Source organism: Capra hircus, chromosome 11, assembly GCF_001704415.2.
Source record: "Capra hircus breed San Clemente chromosome 11, ASM170441v1, whole genome shotgun sequence".
Taxonomy (NCBI): domain Eukaryota; kingdom Metazoa; phylum Chordata; class Mammalia; order Artiodactyla; family Bovidae; genus Capra; species Capra hircus.
The window spans coordinates 4444256-4465737 of NC_030818.1; the positions used below are offsets into that span (position 1 = coordinate 4444256).

Below are 21482 nucleotides of genomic sequence, written 5' to 3' on the forward strand. Positions count from 1 at the left end.
AGGAAACCCCTTTTACAGTATGCAGGGATCAACATTGGGCCTGTCCACAAAAAAGATGTCATGAAGGCTTCGGTGATGCTGGAGCATGACCCTCAGTAAGTCATTTCTCCTCTGCGCTGAAGGCTTGCATGCTGCCTCTTTGATTGAGTAGGACTGTTAAGACATGGTCTATATTTTATCCAGTAATCCTTGATGTGTTTTAACCTTTCAGGTATGCAGTGATTTTGGCCTTCGATGTGAGAATTGAACGGGATGCCCAAGAAATGGCTGATAGTTTAGGAGTTAGAATTTTTAGTGCAGAAATTATTTATCATTTATTTGATGCCTTTACGAAATACAGACAAGACTACAAGAAACAGAAACAAGAAGAATTTAAGTAAGTTGGTAATTTTACCTACTTTGGATCCGTGCTAACAGAGCTGGTGATGTGCAGACAGGTGTGTGTGCAACAAAAGCGTGGCACTTGATGTCCCGCAGTGACGTGTTGCCACAGATTAGGCCCACCTGAGACGCAGTGTGCGAACCCACACTCTCTGTAACGTTTCTGTTTAGCATTTTATTTTCCAGTTGGCAGACCTAGGTTGCACTAATGGGTTGGGGATGCATCTTGCTGGGAGTCCTCATCTGGGGTCACATGGACCAGCGTGAGTTCGGGAATTAGAAAGTGAAGGGTCCTGTGTAAGGAGCCCCACCTCTTCCAGCAACACTCCAAGGGCGACCCTGGCAGGTCCCTTCTCTTGGAGCTCAGGGATGGGACGAGCAGAGAACACGGGAGAAGCTGGGAGACCCCGGGTAAAGCAGGGAAAGACCTCAGGGAGGCGAGCTGAGCTTGACAGTGTGACTGGGGAGGCAGCTGATCTGAAAATGGAGGGCATGGCCCACATGCCTGGGGTGAGGGTGGGAGGTGAGAAAAGCCCTGGTCAGGATGGTAGGTGTTGCAAGAGGGCATCAGAGAGCAGACATACTGAAACCATACTCACAGAAAACTAGTCAATCTAATCACACTAGGACCACAGCCTTGTCTAACTCAGTGAAACTAACCCATGCCCGTGGGGCAACCCAAGATGGGTCGGTCATGGTGGAGAGGTCTGACAGAATGTGGTCCACTGGAGAAGGGAATGGCAAACCACTTCAGTATTCTTGCCTTGAGAACCCCATGAACAGTATGAAAAGGCAAAATGATAGGATACTGAAAGAGGGACTCCCTAGGTCAGTAGATGCCCAGTATGCTACTAGAGATCAGTGGAGAAATAACTCCAGAAAGAATGAAGGGATGGAGCCAAAGCAAAAACAATACCCATCTGTGCATGTGACTGGTGATAGAAGCAAGGTCTGATGCTATAAAGAGCAGTATTGCATAGGAACCTGGAATGTCAGGTCCATGAATCAAGGCAAATTGGAAGTGGTCAAACAAGAGATGGCAAGAGTGAACATCGACATTCTAGGAATCAGCGAACTAAAATGGACTGGAATGGGTGAATTTAACTCAGATGACCATTATATCTACTACTGCGGGCAGGAATCCCTCAGAACAAATGGAGTAGCCATGCATGGTCAACAAAAGAGTCCGAAATGCAGTACTTGGATGCAGTCTCAAAAACGACAGAATGATCTCTGTTCGTCTCCAAGGCAAACCATTCAACATTACGGTAATCCAAGTCTGGACCCCAACCAGTAACGCTGAAGAAGCTGAAGTTGAACGGTTCTATGAAGACCTACAAGACCTTCTAGAACTAACACCTAAAAAAGATGTCCTTTTCATTACAGGGGGTTGGAATGCAAAAGTAGGAAGTCAAGAAACACCTGAAGTAACAGGCAAATTTGGCCTTGGAATGCAGAATGAAGCAGGGCAAAGACTAATAAGAGTTTTGCCAAGAAAATGCACTGGTCATAGCAAACACCCTCTTCAACAAGACAAGAGAAGACTCTACACATGGACATCACCAGATGGTCAACACCAAAATCAGATTGATTATATTCTTTGCAGCCAAAGATGGAGAAGCTCTATACAGTCAGCAAAAACAAGACCAGGAGCTGACTGTGGCTCAGATCATGAACTCCTTATTACCAAATTCAGACTTAAATTGAAGAAAGTAGGGAAAACCACTAGACCATACAGGTATGACCTAAATCAAATCCCTTATGATTATATACTGGAAGTGAGAAATAGATTTAAGGGCCTAGATCTGATAGATAGAGTGCCTGATGAACTATGGAATGAGGTTTGTGACATTGTACAGGAGACAGGGATCAAGACCATCCCCATGGAAAAGAAATGCAAAAAAGCAAAATGGCTGTCTGGGGAGGTCCTACAAATAGCTGTGAAAAGAAGCAAACAGCAAAGGAGAAAAGGAAAGATATAAGCATCTGAATGCAGAGTTCCAAAGAATAGCAAGGAGAGATAAGAAAGCCTTCTTCAGCAATCAGTGCAAAGAAATAGAGGACAAGAAGAGAATGGGAAAGACTAGAGATATCTTCAAGAAAATTAAGAGATACCAAGGGAACATTGCATGCAAAGATGGGCTCGATAAAGGACAGAAATGGTATGGACCTAACAGAGGCAGAAGATATTAAGAGGTGGCAAGAATACACAGAACTGTACAAAAAAGATCTTCATGACCCAGATAATCACGATGGTGTGATCACTCACCTGGAGCCAGACATCCTGGAATGTGAAGTCAAATGGGCCTTAGAAAGCATCACTATGAACAAAGCTAGTGGAGGTGATGGAATTCCAGTGGAGCTGTTTCAAATCCTGAAAGATGATGCTGTGAAAGTGCTGCACTCAATATGCCAGCACATTTGGAAAACTCAGCAGTGGCCACAGGACTGGAAAAGGTCAGTTTTCATTCCAATCCCAAAGAAAGGCAATGCCAAAGAATGCTCAAACTACTGCACAATTGCACACATCTCACATGCTAGTAAAGTAATGGTCAAAATTCTCCAAGCCAGGCTTCAATAATATGTGAACCATGAACTTCCAGATGTTCAAGCTGGTTTTAGAAAAGGCAGAGGAACCAGAGATCAAATTGCCAACATCCGCTGGATCATGGAAAAAGCAAGAGTTCCAGAAAAATATCTATTTCTGCTTTATTGACTATGCCAAAGCCTTTGACTGTGTGGATCACAATAAACTGTGGAAAATTCTTCAAGAGATGGGAATACCAGACCACCTGACCTGCCTCTTGAGAAACCTATATGCAGGTCAGGAAGCAACAGTTAGAACTGGACATGGAACAACAGACTGGTTCCAGATAGGAAAAGGAGTACGTCAAGGCTGTATATTGTCACCCTGCTTATTTAACTTATATGCAGAGCACATCATGAGAAACGCTGGGCTGGAAGAACCACAAGCTGGAATCAAGATTGCTGGGAGAAATATCAATAACCTCAGATATGCAGATGACACCACCCTTATGGCAGAAAGTGAAGAGGAACTCAAAAGCCTCTTGATGAAAGTGAAAGAGGAGAGTGAAAAAGTTGGCTTAAAGCTCAACATTCAGAAAACAGATCATGGCATCTGGTCCCATCACTTCATGGGAAATAGATGGGGAAACAGTGGAAACAGTGTCAGACTTTATTTTTTTGGGCTCAGAAATCACTGCAGATGGTGATTGTAGCCATGAAATTAAAAGATGCTTACTCCTTGGAAGAAAAGTTATGAGCAACCTACATAGCATATTCAAAAGCAGAGACATTGCTGACTAAGGTCCGTCTAGTCAAGGCTATGGTTTTTCCAGTGGTCATGTATGGATGTGAGAGTTGGACTATAAAGAAAGCTGAGCGCCGAAGAATTGATGCTTTTCAACTGTGGTGTTGGAGAAGACTCTTGAGAGTCCCTTGGACTGCAAGGAGATCCAACCAGTTTATTCTAAAGGAGATCAGCCCTGGGATTTCTTTGGAAGGAATGATGCTAAAGCTGAAACTCCAGTACTTGGCCACCTCATGTGAAGAGTTGCCTCATTGGAAAAGACTCTGATGCTGGGAGGGATTAGGGGCAGGAGAAGGGTATGACCCAAGATGAGATGGCTGGATGGCATCACTGACTCGATGGACGTGAGTCTAAGTGAACTCCGGGAGTTGGTGATGGACAGGGAGGCCTGGCGTGCTGCAATTCATGGGGTCGCAAAGAGTCGGACACGACTGAGTGACTGAGCTGAGGATGGGTGCTGAGGTGGAGGTACCGGTGACCTGGGGAGAATGCGGGAGGCACCTGGTAGGCCGTGGGCAGGGCTTTAGGGGTTGGCGGTAAGAGCCCTTCTCCAGCCCCACAGGTCCAGATAGGATGTGGGTGGGGCTCTGGCCAGTAGGACCTGCGGGAGGGCGGCCAGCCTCAGTCACCGGTGCTTGCTTTCTCATGCATCTTAAGGGATTCTGTAAGCTGAAAAATCCTTGGTTGTATTTTTTCCTTGCAGGCACATAGCAGTATTCCCCTGCAAGATAAAGATCCTCCCTCAGTTTATCTTCAATTCTCGGGATCCGATAGTGATGGGCGTGACTGTGGAAGCAGGGCAGGTGAAGCAGGGGACACCCATGTGCGTGCCCAGCAAAAATGTAAGTTGTGGGTGTACTTAGGAATGTCTTCTCTTAAAGCAGTTCTGGTAGTTCAGGAGTGAACAAAAAACCCAGCAGAGCTTATCCTTCCCTGTACTTGATTCCTTGGTGGCAGCTGCTTATCAGTGTGGATTCTCAGCGCCTGGTGTCAGTGCTTGACGTCATGAAAGCTGCAGAATTATTGACATTGACACCTCTGAGTCTGGGAGAAAATTCAGACTAGAATAATGAGCACTCATTCGTCTTTCCTCTGGATTAGCATCATGGCCAGGGAAAAGTAACACTGAGTAAAGTCCTGTGATTCAGAGTTCTCACACGTCACCGATAGTGCCCCACATCTTCAGACATGTTGTTTGCTCATCCGGCCCAGGGCTCCGTCCAGGTATGTGGAGCCTGGTTATTAGCACTTTGGTCTCGATCAGGAACAGCCCGCCATCCTTTCTGAAGAGTCCTGACGGGCAGGTTCACAGAGGGCTCCTCAGACTGGCTTGTCTGGTGGTTTCCATGTGTCTCCACTGGGGACAGTTTGCCCCGTTTAACCACTCGCTGTCCTCCCCTGGGCACTGGTTATACCTTCTCCCCGACCCTGGACTTCCCTTCAGGCATCTTGTACGCAAGGGTTCATCTCTCTCGGTACCCAGTTATCCGGGGTTTGGTCCGCGGGAGCCCGTTCAGGCCGGGTCCTTGTGTCCTTGCTGCGTGGCACTTGGGGCCCTCAGGTGCCCCAGGAGGCCTGGCTCCCGTGTGGGTGGGGGCCCTGCCGTCCTCTGCGCACCGTGACTCCACTGCCCCTAGGGCTCATCGCTCCTCCACCAGCTCTGTGGGCTGAGCTGGACACTTCCTGGCAGCAGGCGTCCCTGGTGTGGCTTTAGCCAAACTAGATTCCATTTTCACTCGTCTTCTCCTGGATAGGGATCCAGGCAGCAGAGTGGTGCTGTGGCCCCTCACTGTGGCGGAGGGCGGGTAGCTCATGGCGCCCACCCCACGTGAGCTCCCTGCCTCTCCACTCACCCCCTTGTTCTCCATGCCGCTCACCCCAGGCTCGTTTCTGACCCAGGGCTTCTGGGCCTGCTGTCCCTCCTCCTCCAGCAGCTGTCAGGCAGAGGGCAGGGTAGAAACAACTCAGAGTGCCTCCGCTCACACTGCAGTTTCTGTTTACAGTTTGTTGACATTGGAATAGTAACGAGTATTGAAGTAAACCATAAACAAGTGGATGTTGCAAAAAAAGGACAAGAAGTCTGTGTCAAAATAGAACCCATCCCGGGTGAATCTCCCAAAATGTACGGACGCCATTTTGAAGCTACAGACATTCTTGTCAGTAAGGTAAGTCACTCACTCAGCAGTTGAGAGAAGGGGCTGTCAGCTCTTCTGATGACTTTACTCGGGAGAGGAGGGCTGATGTTTAGAACCCGAACGGACTGGATTCTTCATTAAGGCTTGGCCTGGCTTCCACATCCTCAGAGCACCCACTAAAACATCTAGGTTGGGCCCCCTCCCCTGACTCACCGAGCAGAGCGGGCCCTAGGCCTCTGCTTCCTAACACAGACAGGTGGGCGCTGCCTTGCTAAGTCCCGCCTGAGCTGTCTTGGTGGTGACAGCACCTGGCACTCGTTTGTTACGTGGTCTTGTTCACTGTCTGTGCCTCGGGCCTTGCAGATCAGCCGGCAGTCCATCGATGCTCTCAAAGACTGGTTCAGAGACGAGATGCAGAAGAGTGACTGGCAGCTTATTGTGGAGCTGAAGAAAGTGTTTGAAATCATCTAAGTTTTCCACCCGGGGCAGGAATTGGAGTCAATGCAATATCATGTGGTAATATCATCAAGAAAAACAAGGAATGGACCTGTCTGAACACTGATTGACCTTAAGTATAGAAGGAAAAAACTAGGTGTATAAAATGTTTTCCATGAGAAACCAAGAAACTACACTGGTTTGACAGTGGTCGATACACGTCCCCACAGCTCCGACGTGCCTGTTCACTCGCCTACGCCCTCCCCTCCTGGCTGCTGTTTTAAAGTTTGCCCTTCCTTCCCCAAATTTGGATTTTTATTACAGATCTAAAGCTCTTTCAATTTTATACTGATTAAATCAGTACTGCAGTATTTGATTAACCAAGCTTCTGCAGATTTTGTGATTCTTGGGACTTTTTTGAGGTAAGAAACACGTCTTTATTTATGCATATCCTTCCAGTGATTCTTCTCCCAACGTTCTTCTGCGATATGCCCGTAGGAATTTTTTAAAATAGAAAATTCGGCTTTCTTGATCTTTATCTGCTTTGTGTGGAACCATGGTGTCGAGCATCGCCGGCTGCCATTTACCGCTTGTATGGTCGTGAGTGCCCACAGTTCTCAGCACCGTCCTCCATTCCAATAAAGAACCCAGATGTGCCCACAGGCGCCGCTGGGCTTCCCTTCCTGTCGGCAGAGCTGCTCTCCCAGTCTCCGCCCAGCACAGCGCCTTCTCTCGAGGATAGGAAGGGTCTGATCGCCCTGGGTCCCAGCACACGTTGACATCAGGGGTTTATACATCGGTCTGGGTCTGCTTGTCCTAGCAGGTTCTATCATGCACACGTTTTCTGACGAGACAATCAGTAGGGTGTTGATTAACTGTCTGGACTTACATAACAGCTTCTTCACATTAGTAATTTGGTGGTAGCTTGTTCCCTAAGGTTTTCCTGAAGAATATGGGAAGTGGGTCCCTGAGAGAAGCAGTCTGTTAGCATCAGACTAGTACCTGCCTACCTTCTATAGCACAGTGTTGAGTGAAGTCATTGCGGGTGTTGGATAGCAGGTGTCCCCAAGTATTCACTGGCATAGAGTTATAAACTATATTTTTAAAGTCTTAGAGCATATAGCATAGACAAATACTTTTATATACATTTGAAAATCTGTAGCATTCTTCATTATCACTAAAGTTTCTCAAGGGCCAGTAGAGGCAAAGACAAAACCTCTAAACCATCTGGGGGACATACTCTTCCCAGGAGAAAACTTAAGTCTTCACTGTGTGTGTGTTCTGATTCAAAATATGTAAACTCCTCCACTTGGAAGAAGTAAAGAAGACTTTGTTAACACGGCCCTGTGTCGGTGCTTTGGGTTAGGAGTGAGTGCGTGCACGCTTTCTTTACCCTTGCTTGGTTGGCACAAGTAGAACACCAGTCAGGGCTCTCAGGAAAGTCAGAGCTTAGCACGGAGCCTGTAACCGTCCGGCTTGGAGGGTTTTCAGCCTCTTTAAGTAGAATAGTTCAGGATTTGCTTCCTAAAGGATTCACAAAAAGGAGCCTGTACAAAATATACATACAGTTCTTTATTAAACAACTGTAAACACTTCACTGTAAAAATCCATAAAACTTTATAAACAAACATTTTGTAAATAGAATCTATGCTACAGTAAAAGAACACAATTATTTACATGCAATACTGACAAATTTGGCACTTACTGAAAAGAAATGTACAAAACACTTTGCTTAAAAAGAAATTTAAAATTATAAAACTCAGAGCATTACTATCATGCACTTTGCAAATACCTCACAAGCACTTATGGCACAGCTAGTGGAGAGCGCCAGGCTCCCTGGTGATTCACCTTCACGTGACTTTTAGTGTGCTTCCGTACGTTTGCTGTAAAACCACCTGAACATTGTCGAGAATGAAGTCAAACGCCATATTCCAAACCGACTCCACCGATTGCTGCATCAGCCTGCAAGCGAGGAGAGGGGGTTAGCATGTAGTAAGGAAAGGTGAAGGGTCTGAACATCTTCAGTACACACACTCAGAAAGGCACTTTTATGGTTTGACTTTGAGAGGAGGAACAGTCTTGTTTTGACCCCTTTTGACTCCCCAGTCGGTATTAGCTGGTATTCACAATGAAGGCCACCGCTCTGGCGTAGGTAACTGAGGAGCACAGGTAACCTAGGTGATGTGCAGAGCGCCCCCAGCCGCCCTCCCCTGCCCCACAAGCTGTGCTGACACGCTTTTCCCTTTTGGTAAAAGGCACTGAATAGTTTACCTTTTCATGTATTTTATAACGAGGTCCAATTTTTCCAAATCCTTCTCCTCTATTAGATCAGTGCAGTATTTTACAACTTGCAGAATGTCTTCTTCCATCGGATCTAGAGTGGGGAGAGCGCGTGTGAGGGCCAGCTCATCCTTCTGAAGGGGGAAGGCTGCGCTCTGTGGGGACACCTCACCCCCGGGGGGCTGTAGTGAGCGAGGCTGCAGAGCCAAGCCCACAGTGCAGGGGCTGCTTTCTCAGACCTCGGAAACGGGCTCCTCCCTCTAGCTGAGTTCATGCTCTACACCCAGGCTGTCACGTCTCAGCACCGACACCAGCGCCCCCGACCTGAGATGGTGGTGATCCACTCTCTGAGCAGGGTCTTCACGTCACTGAACTCCACGGCTCCAGCCAGGTTGGGCGCCGGGGGCCTGACACTTGTGGACACGTCAGGCTGCAACCCACAAAGGCCAGCAACACCTGAAGTGGAAGCAGAGAGTTCTCCCTGTTAAGGAAACAAATGATGACAAGTGCTGGATTTACATAACATCCGGTACAGGAGGATCTTGATGAAGGAAGGGGTCAAAGTTTAAAAAGTGTAGAAGAGTTACCAGAGGTTTCTCTGACGTGGGACCTTCGTGTTTTAGAAACCCATCAATGAGCTTCTGGGGGCTTGTGCAGGCCCCTGGCAGGGTCTTCGCTGGGCTGTTCACCAGTGTGGTTTTCAGAGGGCTCTGACTCTTTCTTTGGGGGCTGAGGGGACTTTTTTTCTTGTTTCTTTTCTTGTCTTTCACCGCTGCTGGTTTTAGCTGCAGTAACGGGTTCTTTGGCACTAGAGGAAGATGGACGTAAGATCCTCAACATACACGCCGAGGGGGTGAGGGGGAGAGTGCACAGGCCCCCTTTTCTGCTGTGTGCACTCCTGCACGCGGGCACATGCCCAGCCTGAGGGCAGCCGCTGGCCCCACAGCTTCTAGGGTTTGCTCAGCCTCACGGCCTCTGCATGTCTATCTGGGGGGCTCACAGGGGTCAATGGAAACTTCCAGCAGGGGACCCACTTGCGACAGTTCAGCAGCACTGTTGCCCTGTTGTCATTTTTTTTTATTTTTAAAAATTTTTTTAAGCTTTTTGTTAAAATGCCTTCTGACTAGAGACATGAATGTCTTTTGTTATTGAAACAGAACGTTACTGGCCAGAGGTATTTCAGTGTTCACTTACATAACAGACAAATCACTTATTGCAAAAATCCCCAGGTCAGTGAAGTGTTAAATGTGGTGTTTATGACGCATGTTGAGAAAACCTTCAGACTCTCTGCTTTGAAACTACATCCTTTGAAGGAGCAGGCTCAAAGGACAGCAGACTTGACAGATAATCAGATCTCTGGGTGGCGTCCTGTTCAGATGTAAGGAGTTCAGGCACGGATCCACCTGGGACTTGGACAGCCTCCCCTCTGCCACGAGCTAGTCTGTCTGAGGTGACGGGCACTAACAGGACTGACAGCTTGACCCGGGCCGTCACACACGACAACCACCCAACCATACGCTCCTCCTCACAGCTCCGCTGCTGGTCCCTGAGGCCTGCACAGCTTACCGGGGGCGCCGGCCGGCTGCTGGGGAGGGCTGTGTTCTCCCTGACGCTGTCTCTGATCGTAGGCTGCTCTCAGCTCCTTCTGAAGCTCCACAGGGAGAGCCGCAAACACCTCTGGGTCCACCTGGTGGACAGGAGCAAGTTCTAAGTCAAGCCTGGGCTGGCTCTATGTATAGGCAGCTGGTTGATGTTTTTCACGAAGTATTTCAAATCATACTTTTCTGATCTGTATGAATTCTTAATAGATCCTCAGTATCAAAGCTCGTTAAATTCTCACAAGGTTTTAGGCTGAGAATAAGGAATACAACTTCGAATATGAATCGATGAACAAAAATCACCAGGGTAAGAAGCACTAGTGGAAAATGGGGAGCAAAATGCAAGAAAACAGGTGTGTGTGTAATTCGCCCGAAACCTCAAACTGTTGTCCTGGTGCTGAGGGGGGCCCAGGGAACAGCAGACTATTCTTTCTTTGGGGAGAGCTGCAGGCACCCCCACACCACAGCCTCCCTCTTCGCCCTGGTGTCCTGGCTGCTCTGCCAGCTTCTGTCCCGCGGGTGATGTGGAGACAGGCCACCCTCCTCCCACGAGGGCTGAGGTCAGCTTTGGGAGGGGCAGAGAAGAGGAATGCTGGGAGCTGGACGGCCGAGGATACTTACCTGGGAAAACGCCGGAAGAGCTATTAAATTAATTCCCGTGTCGCTGGTAGGGTCCTGAGGTGCCGGTATTTGTAGCAGCACAGTCCCCAAGGGTTGGGGCAGGATCCCTGCGCTGCAGCCGTTGACAGGCTCTCTCCTCCGGTCGCCCGGTGGCTCCGCCTGCTGCACAGCACACGCCTGCTCCACCTGCTCCCGTAGGTCGGGCGGGAGAGCCTCCAGGACGGAGCGATCGAGCTGCGAGGGCAGACAGATGTTTGGAGACCACATGTCTCCACCAGACACTGGGGGCAACAAAGCGAGCTAAAGGGGCCTGGCTAGCAAGGCCACCCCCAGACAGATCAGCTTCTGGAATGGCTGGGGTTTTGCCCATTGATGCCCGGCTGGTCCGATGTGGACTCTCGAGATGACCAGTGCAGGCCCCTGGCTGGTTCCCAGGGCCAGCTCTGCCCACCTCCTCACTGGACCTCCTGCTCAGGGGCAGTCCTAGACCTTGTCCTGGAAGCAGCCAGAGCCCAAAGCACATACCCATTTCTGGGATGGGTCCAGAGTCAGAGGTTTACTTTTCAGACAGGAGACTGCCTGCCTCAGATCTATTTGTCTGAGAGCAGCAATCCAGAAAAAAGGGATTCTAGAAGCTTCACTCCAGCCTACACACCAGAACCCCCTGCCCACCGTGACATCAGGAACATGACTGCAGACACTGGGCAGGCCAGGCTGCCTTGCTGGGAGCCACCCCTTGGGGAACTCACCAGAAACCCGTGCCCTCCCCTGGCCCAGTCACACCCACCCCTTTCCCTTGCCTTACAGCCCCCACTGCTCAGGGGCACAGAGAAAGTGGATTTTCCCAACAGAGCTTCCAAACAGCAAACACCAATAGCATACCACGCTTACAGCCCACATCAGCTAAGTGAATAGCTCGTGTTAGGAAAATCATTCATCCTACAGAGTGAGCTGCTTGCCAAGGCTGCAAGAAAAACCTCTGATGTAAGGGCTCTGGAGCAAAGCTGTGCTGTTGACCAGGTAAGTCACCACAACTACATCTGGTGGCTGCTGATGGCGACAGTTCAGGAACTGGCTGTCATCCATGCTGCACGACCTGCAAGAGCGGCAGGCCTCCAGGGAAGCACTCTGGCCTCGGTCGCCTCCCACCAGAATGAACACCTGGATCCTCCGAGAGGTAGCCCTTTTTCCCATTCTCGGCTGTTACCGGTGAAGAAAAATCGCATTCCTGCTGCAGTGCTACTCTCGGGCTGACCTCATGCCTACAACCGTGAACACACACCTGGGAAGGTGATGGGACCTCTATGCTCAGGTTGAGTCTTGGCTTTAAGCTGACGGGAGAATGCAGCCCGTTCCACTTGCTGGCACACTCGGCTTTGCTGGTAGTGACAGGCGCGACACCCGGCGTCAGGTGTGGAGACAGAGAGGGCACAGTGCCAGATCGAGGGGCAGGTGGCATTTCCAGGTCCACCGCAGCCAGAAATACTGGAAATACAGGAGATGTCATAAATAGTTCCTTCATGCAAAGAAGGCCTCGTTACTCATTCAGTATAACTCAGGACGCCAGGCTGCTGCGAGTGTCCGGCATAGCCCCCACCCCCCACAGCCCACGGAGCCTGGAACCGGAGCCCACGGCAGCACTGACCTCCTGCGGGCTCCTCTTCCGGGGGCTGCCTCGCCCTCTGGGCCTGCAGGAGTTCCAGGACGGACGGGGCCCCGCCCGCACCGTGGCTGGGCTGGGCTGCTGGGCGGCTGAGGCACGCAGGCGGGTTTGGATTCGCTGGAACCAACTGATGCACGTGAATCCCAACCTGCAACCAGAGTGAAACAGGTTTCTAGGAAGAAAGGTTCAGTGGAAAATATTCAAACAGCCTTTTATATCATTTATTCCAAAACTACTACTGCAGTAGCTGGTGAGCAGTTAATTTACCTCAACCTTCAGTATCTAATTCTACCCAATTTCTTCAAAATCAGAAACTCCAGAAAAGTAGAATACTGTGCCCACTGACGTTCTCATCAATTAAGCTTTTATTTATTTTTGGCTGCAGCTTGTGGGATCTTAGCTTCCCAACCAAGGACCGAACCCCAGCCCACAGCACTGAAAGTGCTGAGTCCTCCCAACTGGACTATCAGGAAATATCAATTAAGTTTTCAGACTTCAGCAAAATGTAACTAGGGGCAGTCTACTTGCAGCCCTACCTCATCTCTGTTTTGGGGGTGGGGTGGGGAGTGGGTGTGCTGCAGGGAAGCACAGGTAAGCAGGCCCAGCCCGGGGAGCACTCTAAATCACTCCAGTGCTCAGGTGTGTGTGTGTGTCGGGGAGAGTCTTATCACCACTACAGACACTTCGATCCTTCCACAAAACCCACACCATGCCACTAACTACCCTTTACTCATACATGTGTGCACACACAACCTACAAAGGTTAATCTTTAAGAAAATTGAGATTTTTACATCTAGATGCCCTCTCACCATCTGTTCCAAAGGTATCTTGACGTGCCTGGGGTAAAGTCTCCCTGCTAGGTCATGAGACCTCAGAGCAAATTTCTGACAAAAAAGGACCTCAGAGGTCAGAACATTTGCAGCCTCACAGTCCCCCTGGCCCTGCCCATTGCGGGGACCAGAGCAGGGATCCCTGACTGTTTAACAGAAAAATGCTTTAAAAATTCAAGACCATGAGCGGGTGAAACCCTGCACCGCACCATGAGCGCCCTCAGATGAACCCAAAGCATCACAGTTCAGGGTTTTCCCTACTCACCCCTCACATGTCAGCTATCCTGAGCTCCATCGCATGGAACATGTTTAGGGTTTTCCCTACTCACCCCTCGCATGTCAGCTATGCTGAGCTTCATCGCGTGAAACATGTTCAGCGTGGCCGTGCCAATGAGTTTCGCACTGTCTGTTGCCTGGTCAAGAGTCACAGTCCTGCAATTGATAGAATCAACTTTTTTGAAGAACAAAAGCTACATTCCATATGTATTCCCTAGACCGTAGGCGGCACGGAACTGTTTACCAGGATTAAAGTTGGAAAGAGAGTCATCAAAAGCTTTAAGTAAGTGGGATCCTTAGAAAGGAAGGAGGGCCTTCCTCCAGTGCAGCTACTGATGTGAAATCCACTACGTGGGCAACACGGGGGAGAAGAAAATCAAGACCACTGGGACTTTCAGAAACTCGGCCAGCTAAAGAGACGCTGAAAAATGTCTCAGAAAATGTATTTTAATGTCTATTTAATATCAGCATCTTGTGCTGCTGCTCAACCATGAGTGTAAGCACAATGACGTAGACTGCAACAGAGCTTTTAGGCTGCAAGACAATCTAAGCTGAGTTACAGTTCCTGCTCGCAGGAGAAGGATGACTCCTGGATTCTCCTGACACTGTTTTCAACACGTGAACACGCCCAACCTAACTGTCCTTTCCTCCCAGAGGGTCTTTTAAGTGGACACAGAATGTGTGGACAGCAAGAGTGGTGGCACCCTGTTTGAAACCCAGACTAGATTACACAGGTCTTACATCTGAAGACTCCTCAAGGAGGACCAGAGAATGTGCCAGCACTGATGGCGGTGGTTTAGTTGCTAAGTCGTGTGACTCTTGCAACCCCATAGTCCGCCAGGCTCCTCTGCCATGGGATTCTCCAGGCAAGAATACTGGGATGGGTTACCATTTCCTTCTTCCGGTGATCTTCCCAACACAGGGACTGAACCGAGGTCTCCTGAATTGCAGGCAGATTCTTTACCAACTGAGCTTTAGGTGCCCCAAACTACATTTACTCTTGATTTTTTCCATACCATGAATACATCATGTTCTTATTTTGGAAAAGTCCCTATTTCTTTAAGGAAGCCCATTTGCAAAAAATTTCCACTGATAACCTAATGGTTATCTTAAGTGTGTTTCACACAGATCAACAGAGAATAACTTAAAAGCAAGATTTGTAGTGGACCGTGGTGGTTTAAACATGTTTATTTTCTTTCCAAAACAACACTAAAAAGGACTTGAAACTCTTTCCGAATGGTATAAACTCTTGAATACTGAAAGCAAATCAGTAAATGGTAAGTTAGCAAATGCCTGTTAAATGTGTAAAGCAAGGCACCAACTCTGAGATAAGCCAGTTTACAGTACAGAACCTCTGAAGGGCTCAGCGGTCAGAGGTGTCGGGTATGTGTGTGGGGGGTGCCTCCTTCCCTGACAGCTTCCCAGAGATGGGGATGGTGACACAGAAGCTACAGACTAGGGGCAGAGCAAGGAGGAGCAAGGCCCCTCTGCAGCACAGGACACCCGCCCCCAGACCCCTCCTGAGTACCAAGAACACCAGCGGCATGGCCCATCTTCTCGCCCACCCAGGGCTGCACGTCTCATAGGAAGGATGGCAGATACTGCCCCACCTGGTGAGTGACCGAAGACCACAGCCCCCCATCGGCTCCCCCTGGCCTGCATGTCCTACTAAGAGTCTGGAGGTACCCACGTTTCAGCAGTTCACGTACAGTCAAAGCTATCGGGTAAATGCTTGAAGAAAATCTCACGACAGCAACCGAAACTGGAATAAAAGGAGCTTAGAGACCCAGACTGACATTGGGACTATGAAACCTTCAGGAGGCAAGAGAGAAACCCTCTCTGTGAAGAGACACTATAAATACTTAAGGGCCAAAGAGTAAATTTAGAAACTCAAAGTGCTAGTAGAAATGAACAATTTAGTTAATAGAGATGAAAAACTTAAAAAAATTCACTGACAAAATACCCGGCACAAAGACAAATTAAGACCGCTCCAGAACACTTGTGATACAGAGCTGATTTCCTCTGAAGAGGCGATCAGAACAACAGGAACCCTGAGAAGATGATGGCAACGAAGCCTTTCTTTATCTGAGGAAGGACAATTGCTAAGTTACGTTTATACTTTAGGTCAGCAAACCGGTGAGTATGAGCAGAGATGGGTTTACACCCGTGAATTCTTGCTCAAGCTCTGAGCAGATCAGGGACCCAGGGAAACAGATCCACACAGAAAAAGGCCATCTCACAACTCGCACTTTTCAGCAACTCTTAAAACGAACTCTGACTGGAGCAGCAGGCTGGGTGGCCCCGAGAGACAGCGCTCTAAGAAAAGATGTCAAAACCAGTTAACAGACCTGCAGATGCGCTGAAACACAGTCACACTGGAAGGGAGTTTGGGGGTAAACTGAGTGGTGAATTCACAAAACAGCAAGACCGGATGCTCAGTAACTCGAGGAGAAACGCAATCAAAAGGCAAGGAAAGGTTAGCCTAGTGGACAGCATGGGGTATGTAGATACACGCGCGTCCTAACGGGCACACTGGATGGATCGAACCAAAACCCACCAACTCCACTGGGGCAAACGAAACACGTGGATGAACAGCAACAGAGCAAAGCGGTAAGCCAGCTGCTACTGCAATCTGTTGACATTTTGGAAAACTATGGGAAACCACGGAAGAACAACGGTGCTCAGAACCAGGGAGAGGGGAGGGGCAAGGGGCTAGAAGCTGTTATTTGACCTTTTCAATTAATCACTTTAAAAAATACATATACAATTCAAAATAAAAACATATACAAAGGAACCCCAAGAAGGAAAACTTCATTTTCCAAAAGGAAAACTGTCCTGAGAAGAACTTCCCTAAGTGGTAATGAAGCCACAGATCTCAATCTCCACGGGGCTCTCTGACTTACGAAACTTGTCATTACAATCGCAGTCTCCTAACGCGTCTGTGAGTCACGTGACTGCAAGGGGGTCTGAAATCACAAAGTGACCACACGCTGAGTTTACGCAGGCACACCGGACTCCCAACTACAGCGCTTCTGGGAGCTTGCACTCTGTCGCCTCTTTCAGATGGCCTCTGTTTTACACAACCTTTCATATAAACCTCATTCTTAGTTACCACTAATCACGTAAAAACGGGCCACAGGCTGGATGTGGGCCACAGGGAGTAGTTTATCACCCCCTAAGTTAGAGGAAATACAGGATCAGTGTTATATTTCAGAAGCTCTTACCCAAAGCTTCTCTTAGGCAGTTATAATACCCCCAAAATGTTAGGCTGAAATTAATGGCCTACAATTGATCAGCATCTTATATTTATAAAATGACACTACTTTCAGTTTAAAAAGTGTAATCATCATGCATTATCATGTCTTACACAAAGGTAAGGGCCAAGTGAAGCCCCTGGCCTACGTGTCCTACTAAGAGTCCAGAGGCGCCCACGTGTCAGCAGTTCACGTACCAACAGTCAACAGCTATCAGGTAAATGCTCGAAGAAACGCATGTCTTACCCAAAGGTAAAGGGCATGGCGAAACGAGCACCTCACTGCCAGCGACGCAGGCAGCTTCTGAGCCGTCCTGTGTTCACTGAAGCAGTCTTGTCAGAGAGAAACACCTGGAAACCCACGGAGGAAACGGTTTGGTCTCTGAGAGCCACTCTACAACAGCTGGGGGCCGGGGGGGCGGTGGCGGCGCAGGGCCCAGCAGCGACCGTGGGACTTGGGGTGAGGGCTTCAGGACACTGTTCTCTGCTTACATGCGTACGTTTTTCAAAATAAAACTTTTAAAGTTAAACAGGACAAAAATGAACAAATACCAGTAACAGCAAGCAGATAAGTGCACACAAAAACGCTGAATATTATTGTTGAATTGGGGGGAGATAGAGTATAGTTAAAAATCTCAACTTTTAATGTTGTGCTGGTGACTAGATTTTTTGGAATATCTGGATTTTTCAAAAAGGCTTAAATGAAGGCAGATTTTCTTACTGAGATTAGACAGACTCAGCTCCTAGGTACTGCTGAATGCACCAAAACAGAGCTCTAAGAAACTGTAAGGCATTTAAAACTGAGTAGACGGCAAGAAGAAACGACTACACCGTATTTTGATTTACCTGTCAGCCAACCAAAGCTTCACAATACAGCGTCCTGCATAGTACAAATGGCACACAGAACTAGGTATTTTCATATTGGCCTTATGTATGAGGCCAGATCTTATATCAGTCTTATATTAGTGGCCCTCACATTAAAAAAAATAGGGTTTTAAAGTGCTTTCTACCAATTTCCAGAGATTACCATAATTAATCTTTTCACAAGAAGGAAATCACACCTCCCTAAATGAAGTCAAGTCCTCACTGCAATCATTTTCTGAGTGACTGCACTGATGCTTCCCCACGGGACCTTCCCACCAAGTCCACAAGCACCTCCTTCCTGTCCCTGCACTGAAGGCACGGCCTGCAGACCCCAAGGACAGGACAGCCTGCCCCACTGGGACACGCCGACAGGCTGGGGCGACCTGGCCCAGCAGGGCCGCTCCACAGCCGGGGGCCGAGGCCTGGCTCTGCACGACACCCAGGAGCGTCAGTGTTTGCAGCTCTTTGGGCATGCTTTTCCTTGTTTTTTTCCCATTTTCCATTCATTACAATTACCTGTAATGAAATATCAATATCTAATGTCCTTTTTATTAATAAGCTTACCTGGTGGTGATGTCACAGATGCCATGGCCTCCATATTTGGCCGTTTCTACAGGGGCCCCCGGCTTCCGCACCATGACTTTGAGAGTCAGGCGTTTACCCTTCATGCCCACAGCTTCAAGGCGCCGCTGAATTTCTTCTGAAAGATTCAGAAGAAAAGCTTCTGCTTCTTTCGGCTACAGAAAGACAAACAAAAAATCCCATGTTATTTTCCTTCGCGCCTAATGGAGCTTCTCCAGTCTAGTAACTTCCGATATCTAACATGTGATGATTCACCGCACTGTCTGCTCTGTTTAAGAGCATACATTCTGCCCGCTCTGGGGCAGCAAGGGTTTTAAGGCTTCACTTCAAGCGTCAACAGTCTGTGGTCTAGCTGGGGAGACATGACTATGTGCAAATGTAAGAAACAGAAGCTAAAACCTGTGAGGAGATCAGTACCTGGGAAAACCTTATTCCATAGTTGATCTCAGCTGAAACAGACTTTCTTTCCTTCTCAGTGCGAACCGGTCTGTCGTCCAAGCCTCGGCAGAACCTGTAAAGCATCTGGCCGGTCTTGGGGCCAAATTCCTTCTGGAGTTTCGCCATGGTCAGGTACTGCAGGTCTCCGCACGTCCTGATCCCCAGAGACATCAGCTTGGACTCCATTGAACGCCCAACTCCTAGGAAAGGGACAGGTCCTTAATTCCGCACACAGACTGTTAAAAGCAACGCAGTGACGCGAGGTGACTGCTCATGCACAGACAGCTAGTTTAAGAAACCTCCCTTAAAGTTCTCAAGTGACATCACTGAAGCATCTCATACATTTAGAATTGTTTTAGTGCAAATCATACTAGGAAAGTTATTTCCAGACACTGCTTCTCAATTTGGACTCCACCTACAGGTGAGCCAGAACTTCTCAAATGGGTATTAGTTAGTTTCCCAAAAAAAGTGATTTTTATTTCTTACTGAGTAATGAAGTTTCTATCTTAGTCACAAAATCAACTAAGCTACACACTGGCTGGAGCCGGTCTACAGCATGACTACATTCTAGGAGGCCCGGGAACGTGAGGGACTCTACCGTGATTTCGGTGATGACCACACTTCTCAGCGGCTTCAGCCACATCTTCTTTGAACGGGAACTAGAACCAGAAGTCACGACAGGCGCATGCCCACATGCTCTCACACCCAACAAGGTGGCACAAGTGATGTGGGGTGACGCTTCCCGAGCCAAGTGGCAGTGAGCGGAGGACAGGCAGAAGTCGTCTACAAATGAGGCCTATCTCCCTAGAAAGGCAGTGAGTTCCTGCAGCCAGGCCGGCACCCAGCAGTCCCCTCGTCACCGTCTGCAAGGTGGGGCCTCACCCGAAGGGTGCTGAACTCTTACGAACATGGTCTCCACATGACGAGATCAGTGAGTCCCTTAGCGAGGCAGACTGAGGTTCTGGTCTCCTGCAGGGTCCTGGCCCACCCTCCACTACTTCTGGCTCCAGTTCTCTGAGTGGCCTCGTGGGACAAGCAGTCCATCCAGGTTCTGCCAGGGGAACCTTATAGCCGTTATGCGGACACATGGTGAGGAGGGAGGTGGACAACCGTATAAAAGGTATACAGCCAGGGAAGGGGGAGGAGGGACACGTTTAACTCAAGAAAACCTGCCCCTGATGGAAGTCAGATGAGAGGCGCTAAGGGCGCTGCATCGCGTTTGTGCCACCTTAAAGTTCAAGTCAGAAGAGAGGCCAAGCGCGAACGGCAGGGGCTCAGTCACCACGAGAGGAGGGACACCGCGCACAGAAAGATGAGGGTTTACGTGAGACCCAGCTGAGTATCAGGGGAGGCTGCCGTCCCCTTCTCCAGGGGATCTTCCCGACCCAGGGATGGAACCCTCGTCTCCTGCACTCAGGAGGGCTCCTCACTGATGAGTCACCGGGGAGCGCTAAAGAGAGACCGACCGGGCAGCAGCAGACGGCGCGCACGCGCGCGCCGAGGCGCTCCAGCCGTGCCGCCCTCAGCTCCTCTGTCCACGGGACTCTCCAGGCAAGGACACTGGAGCTGCCAGGCCCTCCTCCAGGGGATCTTCCCCACCCAGGGATCGAACCTGTCTCATGTCTCCAGCATCGGCAGGCGGGTTCTTTGCCACTAGTGCCACCTGGGAAATCACTACTGTTCAACAAGATGAACAGCTGCTTCCTTGTAAGAATTCTCAGGCACTTTTACCGCCTAGTCCCCTGCACATATGTGAAGCCCGTTTCCAAAGGAACAGCTCGTGTTTTAGATGAGTTACCAGCTCAGAGCAGGGATAACAACTGAAAATCTGACATTTTACATACTAGCAAGTTCTAAAACCGGTCCAATAATAAATTTAAGAACTTAAAGTCAGTAGTATTATATGTAAAAATCTCATGGACAATTCTGGGTGGCCACAGCTGGCTACAAGCTGGTTCTGAAGGAGAGAGGAGCAGTGTGAGAAGGTGGTTTGCGGGAGAAAGTCCATCCTGGCTGCCCCGCTTCCCCCACATCTCAGCTGCCTCAGGAAATTCAAAGCTGTGCCGAAGGATTCAGCAGGACACATAACCACACACTTGCCCTTCAAAACATCAAGTCCTTCCGACCATGAAGCAAACGAAGGTGAAAGGTAAACTCTCTATTTCTGTGTTTAAAAAAAAACCCAAACCCAACAAATAAACCTTACAAAAATGATGCAGTCTGAAGATGGTGCTATGGATGGAAGTGCATCCAGAATCTCAAGATTCCTGTGCTGAAATCCTAATTCCCAGCACCTCAGAACACAACTAAGTGGAGAAAGGTCCTTCAAAAAGGTAACTACAGTAACAGCCCGTCATACACGCGGGCCCTACTCCAGCAACCCTGGTACGCCTATAAGAAGAGATCAGGACCCAGATGCACAAACAGAGAACACCACGTTGAGAAGACAGCCACCTACAGGCCCACAGGAGAGACCTCAGAAGAAATCCGACCTGCTGACAATTCAGTTGTGGACTTCTAGTCTCCAAGAGGGAGGAGGCGATGGCGCCCCACTCCAGTACTCTTGCCTGGAAAATGCCATTGATGGAGGAGCCTGGTAGGCTGCAGTCCATGGGGTCGCTAAGAGTCGGACACGACGGAGCGACTTCACTTTCCCTTTTCACTTTCATGCACTGGAGAAGGAAATGGCAACCCGCTCCAGTGTTCCTGCCTGGAGAATCCCAGGGACGGGGGAGCCTGGTGGGCTGCCGTCTCTGGGGTCGCACAGAGTCGGACACGACTGAAGCGACTCAGCA

General features: G+C 49.0%; 2 protein-coding genes across 7 annotated transcripts in view; one reads left to right on the top strand and one right to left on the bottom strand.

Moving 5' to 3' along the window:
* Positions 1–7624, top strand: part of EIF5B (eukaryotic translation initiation factor 5B) — a 73714-nt gene extending 66090 nt beyond the window's left edge. For both annotated transcript variants that reach the window (XM_018054919.1, XM_018054918.1), the window contains exons 20-24: positions 19–95; positions 212–376; positions 4416–4554; positions 5716–5877; positions 6211–7624. In XM_018054919.1, coding sequence (XP_017910408.1) covers positions 19–95; positions 212–376; positions 4416–4554; positions 5716–5877; positions 6211–6318 — 651 coding nt within the window. In that variant the 3' untranslated portion in view covers positions 6319–7624. The remainder of the gene's footprint in view (positions 1–18; positions 96–211; positions 377–4415; positions 4555–5715; positions 5878–6210) is intronic.
* Positions 7840–21482, bottom strand: part of REV1 (REV1, DNA directed polymerase) — a 79611-nt gene continuing 65968 nt past the window's right edge. For 2 of the 5 annotated variants that reach the window (XM_018054916.1, XM_005686288.3), the window contains 11 exons: positions 18667–18887; positions 18232–18404; positions 13604–13706; positions 12427–12592; positions 12064–12266; positions 10782–11015; positions 10129–10249; positions 9150–9370; positions 8887–9043; positions 8554–8656; positions 8133–8244 (listed from right to left, as the gene is read on the bottom strand). In XM_018054916.1, the coding sequence (XP_017910405.1) occupies positions 8133–8244; positions 8554–8656; positions 8887–9043; positions 9150–9370; positions 10129–10249; positions 10782–11015; positions 12064–12266; positions 12427–12592; positions 13604–13706; positions 18232–18404; positions 18667–18887 (1814 nt within the window). Of the gene's footprint in view, positions 8245–8553; positions 9044–9149; positions 9371–10128; positions 10250–10781; positions 11016–12063; positions 12267–12426; positions 12593–13603; positions 13707–18231; positions 18405–18666; positions 18888–21482 lie in introns of those variants that run through there. The other 3 variants (XR_001918769.1, XM_018054915.1, XM_018054917.1) reach the window with 3 other exon arrangements.